This window comes from Phycodurus eques, chromosome 3 (assembly GCF_024500275.1).
Source record: "Phycodurus eques isolate BA_2022a chromosome 3, UOR_Pequ_1.1, whole genome shotgun sequence".
In the NCBI taxonomy this organism is placed as follows: domain Eukaryota; kingdom Metazoa; phylum Chordata; class Actinopteri; order Syngnathiformes; family Syngnathidae; genus Phycodurus; species Phycodurus eques.
The window spans coordinates 4,256,177-4,272,212 of record NC_084527.1 but is presented as its reverse complement, the minus strand read 5'-3'; the positions used below and the strand labels follow the sequence as shown (position 1 = coordinate 4,272,212).

Here is a 16,036-nt window from a genome sequence, read left to right as displayed (position 1 = left end):
ACGCCCCTTACTGCTGTTTTGAGAAGACACTTTGATGATTAGCTCTCGATGGATAACGTAACAGAAGTGGGAATCATTGGCATTTTTGGTTTTTTCACCTTGTAATGAGGCAGGCTGCTAATTAGTCATTAAATATTCTTTTTCAATCGCACATCCTCAGCTCGCTGAGGCTCTACAGAGCTCGTGTGAGCGCGAAGCCGTCAGCCGATGATCAAGAGCAGCAACCGGATGTGTTTGTTTTCTTGTCGCAAATCGGACTCGGTTTACTTGAAGAGTGAGGCCCCTCACACACCTTGTCGTGCTCCACAAAGTCCACAAAGGCCGTCCTCTCCACTTCCACGGGCTGCCCGTGTCTGTCGTAGAGCGCCAGCACGAAGTGGAAGAAGTTGGACTTGCGCAGGTTGGAAGGAGGCTGCTTCTCGAAGTGAGCTCTGGACAGGGCCACGCCACTGCGGGGGGAGGGGGGGGGACACACACACACACACACACGCACGCAGGGGCACGCCATTAGACGGCCACGTGACGTCGTGTGACACCGCACGTGGTCTTCAGGTGAAACAAACCACACGTGTGCTTCACAATCAAAAAAAAACCACCCGTGGTTCCTTATATTGCTTACAATACACTCCACAAAATTGTGTTGAATACGAACTATTATTTCCACATGGAAGTTTCCTTCAATATGCATCACAAATTGTTACTAATATTATATCTTGTTATCATCAAATGGTTTTCCAACTTTTTGAATGCACGTTCTCTCCAAATCAAAGTTTTGAAAGTTCATCAAGACAACTTTGCAGCGTTCACAACTTGGATTTTTCCAAGTGCTGCTGAAACATATTAAATAATAAAACATGTATTATTATTAACATGACTGATCATTGAAACGAATTAATTAATAAAATACTGCCAAGCAGAGGTGAGCAAAACTGCACACTTAATGTATTTTTGATTTCAATTTCACACAACTACGTTTTCTTTCATGCAACATTTTACACACTATATTGGGAGTTTGTTTTAAATCAACAAAAGATCAAATCAAATTGTAACCAATGAAACCGTCAGTGTTGAACATTTTTTCAATGTATTGTGCATTACATCAAATCGGTGTTCATCTCTTTTCTTCAGCCCTATTGACTTACTTTGAAACTGTCGCTTGTTTTTTGTTTTTTTTCCCCCTCTAAACTTTTCAAACATGGCAAGAAAACGCACAGAATTCTTTTTTAGACCATTCAAATGAGATACCACAGACAAATGGGAACATTTCTTGCGAATCCAAAATGTTGTTGCTGTTTTTTTTTGTTTTGTTTTTTTAACTGTGGACTTTTCTTTTTTATATTTAAAAAAAAAATGGGTGCGTTCCAGTAAAGAAGTTCCCAAAACATTTCGTATTTCGTTTTCCAATTTGTGCAGTTGACTTTAGGTTCCCTGCGACATTAGAAAATCAAACAATTCCGCTACATGTGCACATTGCCCATAAAATGGTTTATCATTATTTTGACAATATTTTGTGTGTTTTAGATTTTATATATATATATTTTGTGTATATATATTTTTTTATTGGGGCTTTTTGCTCGTGACTTCTACAGAAGACATATGAGTCCCATTTTGCAACAGGTTTGCAACGCTTTTCACAAGAAAGCAATTCTGGCACTTTTGACAAGTTTTCCCATGCAGAAAAAAAAACAACCAAATATGATAATAATAACGCAGGCAGTCTGAATGGCAGATGACGGGCGGTACCTTTGCGCGGCGACGTTGGCGTCCACCACGCCGACATTTCGCACCCAAGAGCGGACCGGATCCATCTCCTCTCCAAGACTTCGCTCTTTTAATCCGCTCACTTCTCGCATCAAATGCTCCTGGATGCCGAACATTTAAGACGTGTCCTGAGTGGTGCAAGGGCGCACTTTTTGAAAGACCCAAAAGTCAAAGCACTTAAGCAAACACACACACACACACACACACACACAACCGCCCCCTCCAGGGCGCAGAAAAGAAAAAAGAAAGGAGCTTTGGTGAGCTGATGTTGCTGATGAAGTGAGATGTTTTGGAGTTTGTCTCGGTGTGAATCCACTCGCACTTGCGTTCAAAGGTGGAAAGATGTGACTCAATAGATCCCGTCGCAATTGTCAATCATGGTCCGACGAGCCGAGCGCCGGCAATCATCCGCTCGGTGCAACTCGCAAGATTGTGTGCAAGTCTGCTCGGTTGCCAGCGCAAATGCTGAAGCATGAATGAGGATGCGGCGTGGAGGAGGCGGGGCCTCGCTGCCATATGTTGCGGCGGGCGCTCCCATTGGTGCGAGGTGCGTCCAGTCGCTTGGACCGCCGCCACATTCGGCATCCACTCCGAGAGGCCGACACCAACTTTTCACACTGCAAAACACCTCCTGGCTCATCACCGAGCGTTTCCCGCATCTGTACACACTTTTGTGCCTAATATCGCCGAATGATGTTTGTTTCTTTTTTTTTTTCCTTTTTTTTTCAAACCACTTGGCGCATCCAGTTTTGGTTTGGACGTGCAATCGAGGTCCGGCACGCTCATCCGGTGTGCAAAATGACCTCTTAACACTCCTCACACGTCCCGCATTGAGATCAGAACCTGATGGAAAAGATGTCCAAAACGTTTTGCTACATGTATCTCGGATAAGTGATACTAGCCAACAAAACGCCAATAAAATAACAACACGTTTTATGTGTTATATTTCTTTTTTTTCCCCCCACTGTTAAAAACACCAAGTTTCGCCCAACCCGGCCTGATTGCTTCCCCCTCAGCCTATTCTGAGTAGCCGAGACAACGTCACAATGACAGTGTAAATCTCCCCCTGCACCATCTGCCGGCAGCAGCGGGACAAAGTCAGATGTTCCCCCCCAATTATGAGGGCCGTCCCGGGGAGTCGCGCTGCCTCGACCCCCCCCCCCAACACCCCCAACACCTCCAGCCTGCGGCAATGTCGCCTTGTCCCCCGCACACTTCCCCTCACCAGATCGGCAGCTCCACCACAAAGTCTGCGCACTGTTGGGACATTCCTTCACTCACTGTTTACTAACACGTGATGGAAAAGGAAAGTGCTCCGTTGCGTTTTACAGATCCCAAAAAACAAAAACAAAAAAAAAACATCGGAACTAGTTGTTTGAATCACCCTTTTCACAATAGTCCGTTTTTTATTTTTACTTTTATTAGCTGTGACATTAATTAGGGGTCCATTCCATTTAGGTTTTGCACACACACAAAATTGGATCCCTGCAACTTTTTTGCATTTGCTATTTGGCATTTTCGATTTCAGGAGGAAGCAGTTTCAAACTCATTCGCAGCCATTGAAGTCAAACATCCATTTGAACAAGGACGACCGGCAGTGGAAGAAGGAAATATTGAGATTTCTCTCAGCCAATCTGAAAATAAATCCATAATAATCATCACTATCGTCGTACTCATAAACATCATAATGTCCTCAGCATCATTAGTCGTTGTGGTAGCAGGAGGTGTTTTCCTTTCAAACTTAGTAGGCATAATGAATATGTAAATATTATTATTATTGTTAATTTATATTTATTTTATTTTTAGAATGACAGTACATATAATAACAGAGTATCTTTATTGTATATTGTAATAGCCTAATAATATTGACTGACGTTTTTGAAAGTAACAAGGAAAGTCTTGCAACATTCTACAATTCTGTTGCTCCAAGTTTTTATTTCCATGTATTGCCGCGAGTGTCTTTTTCTGGTTCTTTTTCACCACATGTTAAATGTGTAACTACTGTCCGTATCGGACAAATAAATCAATCAAAAATAAAATAATACATTAAAGTGTACTGTATAGTGTAACGGAAGATGGCAGTACAGTAAATACTACTTTTGACAAATTGTCATCAAGACTGATGCGTTTTCTCATTGTATTATAATAAATCGAGCCAAAGGTTGAGAGTGTGGCCTGATTCGTGCACACGACGACCATGTACGGAAGGACCTAAACAGCTCATCGACCTCAACTGATTAGTCAGTGGGAGGAGAAAATGTTGAGGACTAAACTTTGGTTGTACTTCCTGCACCAGATATCCCCCATTTGGGTCCCCTCAAAGACAGCATTGGTGTTATATTGGAAGTCCAGGAGGGATGCAAAGAGTCATGAGCCTTTCCTGTCCATCCTTTCATCCGTCCATCCATTTTCGATAGCACTTGCCCTCATTAGGGTCACATGAAGGGGAACTGGAGCCTTTGTGCAAAAAAAAAAAAGGCAGGGTAAACAACCACTCGCACTCACATTCACACCTATGGACAATTTACAGTCTTCAATTGACCTGATGTTTTTGAAATGTGGGCTATCGCAAGGGAAACGTGCAAACTTCGCACAGGAAGGCCACGGCGGAGATTCAAACCTCACAACTGTGAGGCGGATGTGTTCACAGTTAGGCAAGTTCAATGGTGAGCAGCGGTGTACGTTTTGTAACGCATTGTGTCAAAATTCAGCAAGTCATTGACAACTAATCGATCATCAAATGAATCCACGGCTATTTCGATCATCGGTTGATCATTTCGAGCCATTGTTCAACTTGACATTGTCTCAATCCTCTGATTTCAGCCTTTCAAAAGTAAACGGAGTAACTGATTTCTGTGCTCCTCCGTAAAAAGACGGCTGATTATGCAACGTTGTGTTCAACATCAATAAAAACAGAATACAATGATTTGCAAATCGTCTTCGCCCTATATTTAATTGAATACACTACAAAGACGAGCTATTTAACGTTCACGCTGATGAACCTGATTGTTTTGAGCAAATAATCATGAACTTAGAATTTTATGGCTGCAAAAAATCTGGGACAAGTGGCAAAAAATAATGAGAAAGTTGAGGAATGCTCATCAAACACCTGTTTGGAACATCCCACAGGTGAACGGGCTCATTGGGAACAGGTGGGTGCCGTGATTGGGTAGAAAAGGAGCTGCCCTGAATTGCAAGCAAAGATGGGGCGAGGTTCACCTCTTTGTGAACAAGTGCGTGAGAAAATAGTCCAACAGTTTAGGTTTGGTTTTGTTCCATCATCAAACAATACCGAATAAAAAGTAGTTTTAGCCGTTTATTTGATTAATCAATGGAATAAACAATAGAATAGTCCATTTAAAAATATCCGATAGTGCCAGCCCTATTTTGTACCTAGGCTAGGCTCGATCGAGAGAGAGAGAGAGAGAATCTGCGTGTGTGTCTGTTAGAAGTTGAAGTGATTAGTCAACTAGTCGATGAGTTGACTTTACTACTTGTCAGCGACGTTTAAAGCTGAAGTCAACTCATCTCTAATCACGTTTTTCAGCGTCTAAGTCTTCCAGTCTGCCCAATTACAGCGGACATTCAACCGGCCTGTCCGCTGCCGTCCCAGGTTCTGCTGAGCGGCGAAACGTCCGACCAACAAGTCCGCACCGTCGTCATACGTCGACACGGGTCCAAGAGTGTGAAAATAAGTCGGAGATGCGAATAGCATTTCAAATATTCGTAGCAGTGGTAGCGGGATGGCCCGAATGGCGACGAGGAAAGAAGGTCACGGCGCAAAGCGATGGGCCGTGTTCGTCGCTAAATATTAGGTCCATTTATACATGTGCTAACAAGAACTTTATTTGTTATGGAAGTATGATACAATGCACACCAACGTAGGATCCCTTGTGTCGCTGTCAGGTTAGACGGCCGCCGTAAGTGTGGGGAAATGTTGGACCGAAAATTAGACCGGGAGCTGCACAAAGTTGTAATATTACAAGAAAATTGAAATAATACAAGAAACAAAAAAAATCCAATGTTATCCGAGATTAAATACGGAGTAATACAAGAAATAGCCCAAATATTTAAGACAAGAGAAAAAAATAAAATAACAATAACACTGTTACATCACATTAAAAAAAACATTTGTAATTTATGAGAACAAAGTCAAAATATTACATTTTATTTTTAACAGGAATAATGCCACACTGTTATAAGCAAAAACCTAAATCTTTTAGGGGGGAAGAGGGGGGGGGGGGGGGGCGGGATATCCTAAGTAACGGATCAATTAAAATGTATTGCACATAAAAGGCAAATACAAAAATCACCTATATAAACATTTAAAAACAAAACAGTTCTTAAAGAAATGTAAATTTATTGAACTTAAAAGTTAAATACAACTGAACTGTACTGGGGGCAGTGATTCATTTGCATACCACGAGAGGGAGCCTGTGTACCACTTGTACCACACTCCAATGTTACAAATTTCATATCATGTTATTACTATTGCCATCATGAGTTTCCCGGCGGCCCACGCTTTACATGAGGTGATCCTCATGTATTTAAATCGTAAAATTAAACTGAACAGTTGAGATGAAAATCCAAAAATATGATCACAGATTTTTAAAGACATTAAAACAACGGGAGAACGCTAATTATTAATGAAAAACACTATTTCTCGTGCTTTAAAAGAGAAGGCTTGTCAAAGGTGGTCAACGTGCAGCACTACTCAGTCCTGACTGGATTTAGGAAAGTAAACCTCCACAGGTTGTGGCGCTGCCTACTTTCATTTACCTTGTATATTAGCGCCACCCAGTGGTCAATAGAAGAACACATCTTCGACAATATTTGTCAACCAACCGAGAGGAAGGACGAGAGCAGAAGTGTGGCCTTATTGTGGTTTTGTGAGGACTGCGGGTGTAAAGTCAAACTCGAGATAATGTCGCTGTATGCAAAACTGCACCACCACCCAAAAGTTGTTGCTCTTAGTCAAACACATCATTGTGGTCTCGAGGCGGTTTAAATCAATGTTGCAGGGGCTTGCCTGCACGAAAATGAATTCTGGTTGCTGCTGTTGTTGTATTATCTAGGGCCCAAGACTGACAAGTGCCCTAAATAACACAATTTGAAATGTGCAGCATTGCGTGGAGGGGCCCAAAGTGATTTTTTTTTACAGGGCCCCGCCACGCAATAATAATATTAATATTAATAATAATAATAATAATAATGTTTATAATCTCTCATATGCAAAAACTGCACTAGGTTGTTGCTTTTTTATTTGTGTGCGTGTGTGTGTGTGTGTGTGTGTGCGTGTGCGTGTGCATGCGTGCGCACGCGAGCGTGGGTTCGTCCTTTTATTTCTAAACTTGATGCAATACTTTTGGTGTGTGTGATTTTTTTTGATTCATCAATCAGCCAATTCGGCCCAAAACAATAATAATTTGTTATCTTTCTTAATAGCTCACGATGATTTATCATGCCAAAAGTTAGGCACCTTCTTTATTCACAGATTGATGTGTCATTCATGTATTCAATTAAATTATGATAATAAATCGGAAAAGGATGACTTCTATTTCAGATGGTCCGACCGACATCGTTTAGGAAGAGGGATGAGGAATTGGTATATAAAAAGAGAAATATTTATTTTCAAAGAAGGAGAATATCACATAGGCACAAGTGAGATGTGATTGTGATACTGCAAGTGTAACATTTGTGCACTCACTGAATGATGAATGAAGCATAAAGGGGAAATGAACATTGTTTTTCTAAAATTTGGGTTATACACGATCGAATGTTAGCAGATCCACTTTTCCAGTTGCAAACAGTTTCTTTTCTTTCTTTTTGTGGAGGAAGTAACAGCGCATTAGAGGGTTAAGTTGATCCCTTGTGTGTGGGCACGTTTTGTTGTTTGTTTGTTTGTATTTTTAAATATCAGCTTCACTCCTCAGTAAAGAGCAAATGCCCAGAGAAGTAGCTGTCTTTGGTCATACCATTGCCACCGTAGTTAGCCACAAGCCATATCTTGTCTCCCTCTTTCAGCTTTATGTATGTGCTTCCACTGGCCGAGAGGTAACCTTCCTGCCTCGTGGTGAACGAATGCAAAATCTTCTCTCCGTTACGCATCAGATCCACGCTGGCGGAGCGCTCATAGATGGTGCAGTAGAACTGGAATTCGTACACCCCCGGATATACGCAAGTAAATATGCCTGTGTTGGTGTCGTAGCTGCTCTGCCCGTTGTAGATGACCTCGCGGAAGGGGATAGGAACACCGGGTCTGGGGAAATTATCGCTCAATTGTACAGAGAAGGCCACTCTCTTATTATAGCCTCCGGAGGGACCTGGAGGTCCTGTAAAAGAAATAACATCAGGAACAGGACTTTGCCACTGTGCGCTTTGAATGATACTGGATTTACCAGGAGGTCCGGAGGGTCCGGGGGGTCCAGGGGGTCCACGAGGGTCATCTTTTCCACCGTATGGGGGTGACCAGATACCTGGAATGAATTAATGGGTGGCAGCAGTTAGCCAAACTACAATCTTGAGTAAATTATTTTCAACGCAAGAATTATTTAAATAGCTCAACACAACTGATATGACAAAAAGATTTTGCCTACAGTAATATAGTTTGTACGGTTTGCAAATAAATTTACAGTTGGGAGTTGTATATCTTCATGAAGAAATGTGTGCTGCGCATACCTTGAGTGGGCTTGGTTGTGCCTGAGATGGGTTCGTAAAATCCATATGCTAGAACACATAAAACAGTGAAGTCAATCATTTCAAAACACCAAGACAAATGGCACTATCTTTCGAAAGATTCCATTTGAGGGACTCACGGGTGTCCATCCATGGAGTGAGGTCAAACTCTGGGATGTCACTGCAATCGGTGTAACCGTTGCCTCGTGGCCGGAACAGGAAAGGTTTGTCTGGAATTTCAGTGATACCGGTGTTGTCGCAGATAATGCGGGATACTGATGTCCTCATCAGAGACGCCCTCTGGGACTTTGTGAAGACTCCCTCGTTCTCCCACCAAAATCTGGAAAGAAGATTTTGTCACTGAGTTGGTATTTGGGAGCATCTTAAAGACAGTGATTTGTTCTCAAGTCTTTACCGGTCTCCCTCTCTAATCTTTTTAAACTGAATTCCAATCAGGCAGGCAAACAATTCTCCAACTCTTCCTCCTTTCACCAGAGGCTCTGCGATTCCTCCCATCCACACATCAATGTTCTCAGGTGTGCCGTACAGATCCAGAAACTTCTTAGCCAAGTCCGTATTTTTCAGCACGGCAGCCAGCTCCGCCTCATTTTGTGGTTGTGACAAACCACAGAACTTGCGCCACTGGTTATATCCTGAGAACAGGGGTAAATACATCAGAAAAATCCACTCACGAGATAATGAACATGTTGTGTATGCGGGAAGACAGAAACAAGTACCCGGGATTCCGTGGTCACGTCCACGCTGCATGTTGAGAGAGCCCAGATCCAGTGCCATCTCAAAAGAGAATTTAAACAGCATGTCTCTCAGCTCGTCGGTCATGATGGAATCTTGGACGTTCAACTTAGCCGGCCGACCCACAAGGCCTCTCAGGATCGGGTCGATGCCGCCTGAAACCATCTGTAGATATAAGAATGTGCAAGGGCGTACGGGAAAAAACAGCTGCGGATGTTGACCATACCTTCAAAGGTAACCCTCCACGGTGTGTTCAAGGCTGTGTGCAACAATGGAGAGGGGTACAACGGGTGATCCTCGTAGTCCGAACTGAGGCGGAAAACAAATGGCTGAATCATCGAGTGGCCATATCGATAGGCAGCTGTTGCGTATACATTGGCGATAGACGGATTTATGAATTTATCATAGCCGGGGTATGTGGAGAGCTTCTTGGCTACAACCTCCGGCCCAACTATGTTGCCAATGTAATCTCTGAATGTGATAACCTGCGAGACAACAAAAAAATGTCAAGAGTAGAATTCATCAAACCAGATTATGGTTCATGTGACGGAGGCCCGCTCTAACCTGGAGATATGCTCCCATGATCTTGCGGGCTTCCTGGTAGAGTCGCTCTCCGTTCCACTCGGGATTTAGTCTGGCCAGCGCTCGAGCCAGACGGTTGTGTTCACGGAGGAACAGCGTGTGCAGCGAGGTCAGAACAATGTTCTCATTGGAGCGTTCATCACCTTCAAAGTTAACATTAAGTAAGATGGACGCTGCTGCGATGCAGAAACCCCTACGGAGAACATACCGAATCAGCTTGTTGGGCCTGCCGCTCACCTGCGAAAAAGCAAAGCACTTCCTCTGCATTTTTGTCGTTCGTGATGCGAGCTCGGGTCGCACACACGTTGGCCATCGCTTTAGTGAAGGGCAGGAGTTCTCGACCTTTGTCGGTAAACTTTTCATTGACCCTCAACAAACCCTCGTCTGTGCTGAGGTCACGGAGCTCTAGCGCTTCGACTTCATCGGAGCCGTACACCTGACCCGCGTCGATGTAAGCTGTGAGGGCGTTCAGCTGTTGTCGTACAGTGGGAGCGCCAAAGATGAAGCCCGTGTTGCCAGATCCGCAAGTCCCTGTTGACCGGAAGAAGGGGATGCACTCTTGGATGCCAAAACGTGGGTCATCCTTGGGAATCTGTGCAGAGTGCGAGCTGCGGTGAGTGTGTTTGTGTGGGCGTGCTTATAACGTGCGAGCCAGACGGCGTGGTCGACGACTGACCAGGATAGGGAAGCAAGGCTCAGTGCGTTCACAGGTCTCATCGCAGTCGATACCGTTGTTGAATGAACGGATGACCGGAGAAAAAGGCGCTAAGGTCTGGTCGTGGTCCGTCCATTGTCCAAAGGAGGGGAGCAGGTGAGAGAAGACTGTGTCGCTCACTACATCGTTGACGGCTGTGGCCAGGAGGCGGTTGGACACCTCTCTCACCTAAAACGATAAAGACTTCATTTCACCAAAAGATGTCCATTTCAATTGCATGCGGTCATTTGGATGTCATCAGTTGGATTCGACGAAGAGGCGAAATAGAATGATCATACCAAAGGAAGAAAGAAGCCATTGATTCTGATGGGGTCCCACCCTCGGGGCAGCGAGATACCGTCCTGGTACTCAGCAGGAACCCAGCGTGCGAACGGTGTGTTTGAGGCTCCCCATCGAGGATTGTGCCTGTAGGCGAGTGGAATTGATCAAGGCCTTCATTGGTGGTGTTCGTTTTGCTAAGTACAAACTAATAAATGCTCAATTAACTGGGAAGTGGCCGACAGCCATGAAACAAAAGCCACCGCAGCCTTACACGTTGTTGCAGACGCCGCTTGCGGTGCGAAAGACGTCAAGGTTGGGGGTTGTCTTGCATGAGGGGATGCGCTGTCGAGGTGAGCAGCCGGTCAGTTCGGAAATGAACTCCAGATCTTCCTCAGACAGCAGATCTACAACAAAGTCATAGCACCAGTGACTGACAGTCTACACAAACATGTCCGCAGTTTGAGTCTCTTTTCTGGCCCTCATTACGAAATGTCCACTCACGTATCACCTATGGCTAACGCATGGTTCCTTTCCAAAGTATAACATTTTCAAGGGTTCGAATGCAGACCCGTTGAGTGTCAACCTAAACGGATGCCCAGCTTTGGAGAGTCCATAATATTGAGTACTGACTAATATTGAGGTATTAGTTTCACTCACCTGTGGCATTGATGGAACGTCTTTGACGTCTTTCTGCCGACCTTTTGATGATATTTAGGGTGATGTCCATATAATCGGCTGATCGGGCCACCTCGCGGGTAATTCCCACAGGTTGCTTGAGAAAGCGCAACACATCCTCAGCTCTGGCTGCATTGCGTCTGATACGATCGAGGCACCTGGAGCATCAAGAGGTCACATTTACCAGCAGCATGCCTCTTGTTGTTCACAACAGAATTGCAGTGAATTCTTATTCGTTACACAATCTGATGGCACAAGTACGGTGGCCCTGGAAGTGCAAAACAATATAACAAATTGTGAAACACTTTTGCAGTTCAGAAAACAAATTAAGAAAAGCAGAAACAATTTTACAAAAGACGAAAGACCCGGAAAGGGAACGTCCCATTTCACAGACGTTCTTCGAAATCCCACCCCCTTTCTCGCCAAGACCCGCCCGGCTTCAACACGATTGGCTCCTCCATCGCGTCAAGGGTAGGCTACGCAGATGTAACGAGATGTCCATCCCAAATATAATTTAAAAAACAAAAAACTAAGAAGTTGATTATGGTTAGGTTTAGGACTAAGGTTGGGGTTAAGGCAGTTTACGATCAGTTAAGGTTCGGATTATGGTGGTTAAGGCTGGCGCACACCGAGCACCGCCGCCGCCGACTGAACTATGGCGCAGTCTGCGTGGTTAGGCAACTGTTTCCTTGAGTGGTCGTTCGGTCGGCCACTGGTTTTGACGTGATTAAAAATGATAATCTCCGTTGCACGGCGTCTTCACATCTTAGGCTACCGTTCCCGTGATGCAGGAGCCAATCGTGGTGAAGCGGGGCGGGGCTTGCCGATGAAGGGCGTGGGATTTCTAGGAATTGTCTGTGAAATGGGACGTTTCCTTTCCGGGTGTTTCGTCTTTTGTAATTTGTTTTGTCTTTTGTAAAAAATGTTTTGCTTTTGTTCATTTGTTTTCTGAATTGTAAAAGTGTTTGTTGTTTTGCACTTCCAGGCCGCTCTATGCTTTTCTGACATTTTTGTTTGATGGCGTGCGGTGAGCTTTTCCATCCATCCTTCCATCCATTTTCTACCGCTTATCTGAGGTCGGGTCGCGGGAGCAGTAGCTTCAGCAGGGACGCCCAGACTTCCCTCTCCCCAGCCACTTCATCCAGCTCTTCCAAGGGGATGCCGAGGCGTTCCCAGGCCAGCCGAAAGACGTAGTCTCTCCGGCGTGTCCCGGGTCGTCCCCGGGGTCTCTTCCCGGTGGGACGTGCCCGGAACAACTCACTGGGAGACGTCCGGGAGGCATCCGAATCAGATGCCCCAGCCACCTCATCTGGCTCCTCGATGTGGAGGAGCGGCGGCTCTACTCTGAGATCCTCCCGGATGGCCGAGCTTCTCACCCGTTCTCTAAGGGACGCCCCGGACACCCTGCGGTGGAAACTCATTTCGGCCACTTGTATCCGGATCCACAGCTCGTGACCATAGGTGAGGGTAAGAACGTAGATCGACCGGTAAATCGAGAGCTTCGCCTTTCGGCTTAGCTCCTCCTTTACCACAACGGACCGATGCGAAGTCCATTTGTTTGATGGCGTGCGGTGAGCTTTTTCTAATGCAAAATCTATGGGGCCTTGGCTCCCTGTGGTTGGGAAAGACTGGTCGACATTGCTTTGTCCTCGATGGTGTCACCGGTGAACTTGGAGCCTATCTCAGCTGTACAAACAACCATTAACGCCAAAGGACAATTTACAGTCTTCAGTTAATTGAAGAAGCTTGTTTTGGGCACGTGGGAGGAAACCCACGCAAGCATGCACACTCCACACATTCAAAACCCGAGTCTAGATTTCCCCCCGTATGACCGCAATGTCACCAGACTGTCTGAGATATTTTTAGTTAAAGAAATGCTTTCTTTTGTCCCTCTAATGTTGCTTGACATTACAATAAACAATAAAAGTTTGGCGATGATGTGGCAATCATTTTTTTTCTCACTGCAATGTGCCAGTTAGTGTGCAACATGTTCCGCCTTTAGGACAAAAGTGTATGAACTCACTCTAGTCTTGAATATTCATATGCAGAGTCAACTTTAGTCATGGCATCGTGAACCGCCTTTTCAATGGCGTTCCGGCTCAGATGTTCTAGAAGCAACAAAATCTGTTTCAAATGTCAAACTATATACAATGAAATGCGTGTTAGCAGGCTGCATTTACTTACGGGCATTCACTTGCCACTGCAGGCAAAGCGCTCCGAGCAGCAGGCACGCACGCCAAAACATCTCTGCTGCATGAGGAGAGGGAGGGTGGGTGGGTGGGTGGGTTGGAGAGAGGGGGGGGGGGGGGGGGCGTCAAAAATCACATAATTGAAACTAATGCAATGAAATAAAAAAGAACAATCCAAAATGAACAGCGCTGATACCTGTAAGGAAGGAGCTCTATAAGAAATCTGTAAATCCGCAGCTGCAGGCAGTGAACAGTCAAGAAGTTGCTCCGCTCGCACCTTTTATAAAAAAAAAAGGTGCGTCACTGGAAACATATCTCGTCACCAGGAATTTGGAGCATTTTGTTTTCCTTGTTTTGTTTTTGTTTTCCCTCCTCCTTTGTTCCGCCTTGGACAGCATCCAGGTTCAACCGCTTCAGCGCGTCATTAGGGAAAGTATACAGTCTAACGTCAACTTATCATAATTATTGCTGTAAGACAAAGCCCATGGGAAAAAAATATTATTTTTCTCTTTTTTTTCGTTTCTTTAGGAATTACTGTTATGATGATGTCTGAAAAGGATCGAATGTTGGGCACGTGGCAAGCGTGCATGCACGACAACGGACACAAAACAAAACCCCAAAAAAAACAAAAACCTGTTGACAAGTGATATGAAAGCTAAGCTTCCCGGAGAAGCGTTCGTGACAAGACACAATGCTTGATTACCAATATTCTTCCACAGTCGAGCTTCCACCCACGCACACGCATTTTTGTTTGTCCTATTTGATTTAAAAAGTAATGTATTATTTCATAAACGCATAAAGCATAAATATTCATTCGCAAAATATCACTTGCAGGTCTAAATACATTGTGTTCCCGTTCAAAGCTGTTTTCAATTAAAGATGAATTCCCACTTTGACCATATTACATTTTTAATGATTTGAAGTTCTCCAGAAATGTTTATTTGTAAATATGTTGACTATTCAAAAGGTATTTGGACAGTGCACTTGTTTTGATGATTTTCTCTGATACATAGCTCTTGCCAATCAAACCAAATCAAATCAAATCAAAATATGATTGAACAGTAGACTTTCATGTTTAAATGAAGTGGTTTCATGAAATAAGCAATCTTGCCCTTTTCATTTCATGTATAGAATACTTACATTTTCAGTGGCTCATACTGTACATTCTACTATTAGAAAAGTCACAAAAAGTATAAATTATTCAGCTATACAGTTATTGGCCAAAGTTTGTTATACCTTAAATTTCAAAGAGATGTAGAGTATATTATTTTTTTCCCCCTTTATAAAGATCATGATGCTCAGTTTCGATTGACACTGACGCATCGATTTATGATTACTAGTTTATCGTTTTTTTTTTAAAAACAACACATTTAAGTTTTGGTTTCGCTACTGCAAACTCCAATAAACATATTGTTAAATAAATACCTCTCGGACGGTGTCCATCAACAGTGAGCTCGCATGTGGTGTACCCAACGAAGGGCCAAAAAGGTTGTTTGGTGTATGTTTTCCTCAACAAATTATAATTGTGAATACACCATGTGCTCTATTGTGATCTGATGCACAGCACACAGAAACCTTCGCTGCCATCCATCGAATTTAAGTCATCAGATTGACTTGATGAGTGCAAACAGTACAAGCACTTCATATGAGCAATTTTAAAGTAAATCAAGAGGGAGAATATTCTAAAAGTCTTCTTTCAATGATTGGTCCCCCATAAAGGAAGTGTCCGCTTCATCTCATACCTGTGTCTGTCTTACAGTATGTATTTCCCATTGTGTTTCTCTCAAGTGTCCCCGTCCGTCACCGGGCCTTATATTTTGGTCTATCTTTTTTCCAACTGAATCCATCTCTGACCGCTATCACGGCACATCAATGTTATGACAAAAACGCAATACAACGACACGCAACTGTGCCACATAATCATCTGGGGCAGTTCCGACTCAATATTGATCTCATAACGTGACAAGAACAAATCAATGTCACACCGACTAAAGATGCTGATTATAAATGTATTATACAGATTGCGTTTTGCTCGTCAAAGCCGGCTGTAACAGGTTTTGCTCTCACCGACCGATCAGAGGACCAAAACAACTGATATCACCGAGGGCGGCCAGAGCTGCGAGGATGAATTTGAAATCTGAAGCAGGGTTAAATAAACGGTCCCATTGCTAAGAGTTGAAGTAACATTGGTCACTGTTGATGCTGAAGGTCCTGCATGGGCAGATTAGATTGACATGGCAGCACGTTGGGAACAAATTAATCCAATTTCATATACAAGCAAGATTGGAATTTAGGTTGCAAATGTAGGCCAGTGCTTCTGATAGAGTTTAGGCCTTGCTGGTCACCACCGGTAGAATTGTGCAGTATTTGGTTTCCCCCAAAGCGCTGTTGATTGACTTGAGCCAGAGGAGGAAGAGATCGTAGC

The 16,036-nt window shown here is 43.9% G+C and overlaps 2 protein-coding genes across 11 annotated transcripts in view; both read right to left on the bottom strand.

The window, feature by feature from the left end:
• Positions 1-1,954, bottom strand: part of ebf2 (EBF transcription factor 2) — a 31,309-nt gene extending 29,355 nt beyond the window's left edge. For all 10 annotated transcript variants that reach the window (XM_061673288.1, XM_061673284.1, XM_061673292.1 and 7 more), the window contains exons 1-2: positions 1,744-1,954; positions 293-449 (exon numbers count right to left, since the gene is read on the bottom strand). In XM_061673288.1, the coding sequence (XP_061529272.1) occupies positions 293-449; positions 1,744-1,877 (291 nt within the window). In that variant the 5' untranslated portion in view covers positions 1,878-1,954. The remainder of the gene's footprint in view (positions 1-292; positions 450-1,743) is intronic.
• A 5,409-nt stretch (positions 1,955-7,363) lies between these two features.
• Positions 7,364-13,895, bottom strand: LOC133399757 (eosinophil peroxidase-like). Its single transcript, XM_061671541.1, has 16 exons — positions 13,808-13,895; positions 13,607-13,672; positions 13,446-13,530; positions 11,405-11,580; positions 11,019-11,151; positions 10,765-10,891; positions 10,448-10,654; positions 10,009-10,363; positions 9,754-9,914; positions 9,416-9,674; positions 9,174-9,344; positions 8,852-9,089; positions 8,577-8,776; positions 8,440-8,487; positions 8,160-8,237; positions 7,364-8,093 (listed from the first exon to the last, which is right to left on the bottom strand). The coding sequence occupies exons 2-16, from the start codon at positions 13,665-13,667 to the stop codon at positions 7,684-7,686; spliced, it is 2,709 nt and encodes a 902-aa protein (XP_061527525.1). The 5' UTR covers positions 13,668-13,672; positions 13,808-13,895; the 3' UTR covers positions 7,364-7,683.
• Positions 13,896-16,036: the final 2,141 nt, after the last annotated feature.

Bases quoted from the DNA above. Each gene is read 5' to 3' on its own strand.
- LOC133399757 (XM_061671541.1), bottom strand. From the start codon at position 13,667: ATGTTTTGGCGTGCGTGCCTGCTGCTCGGAGCGCTTTGCCTGCAGTGG. The intron at 9,345-9,415 runs GTATGGTCAACA...AGATGGTTTCAG, and splicing joins GTGGAGGGTTACCTTTGAAG to GCGGCATCGACCCGATCCTG. The intron at 8,488-8,576 runs GTGAGTCCCTCA...TATGTGTTCTAG, and splicing joins CACTCCATGGATGGACACCC to CATATGGATTTTACGAACCC.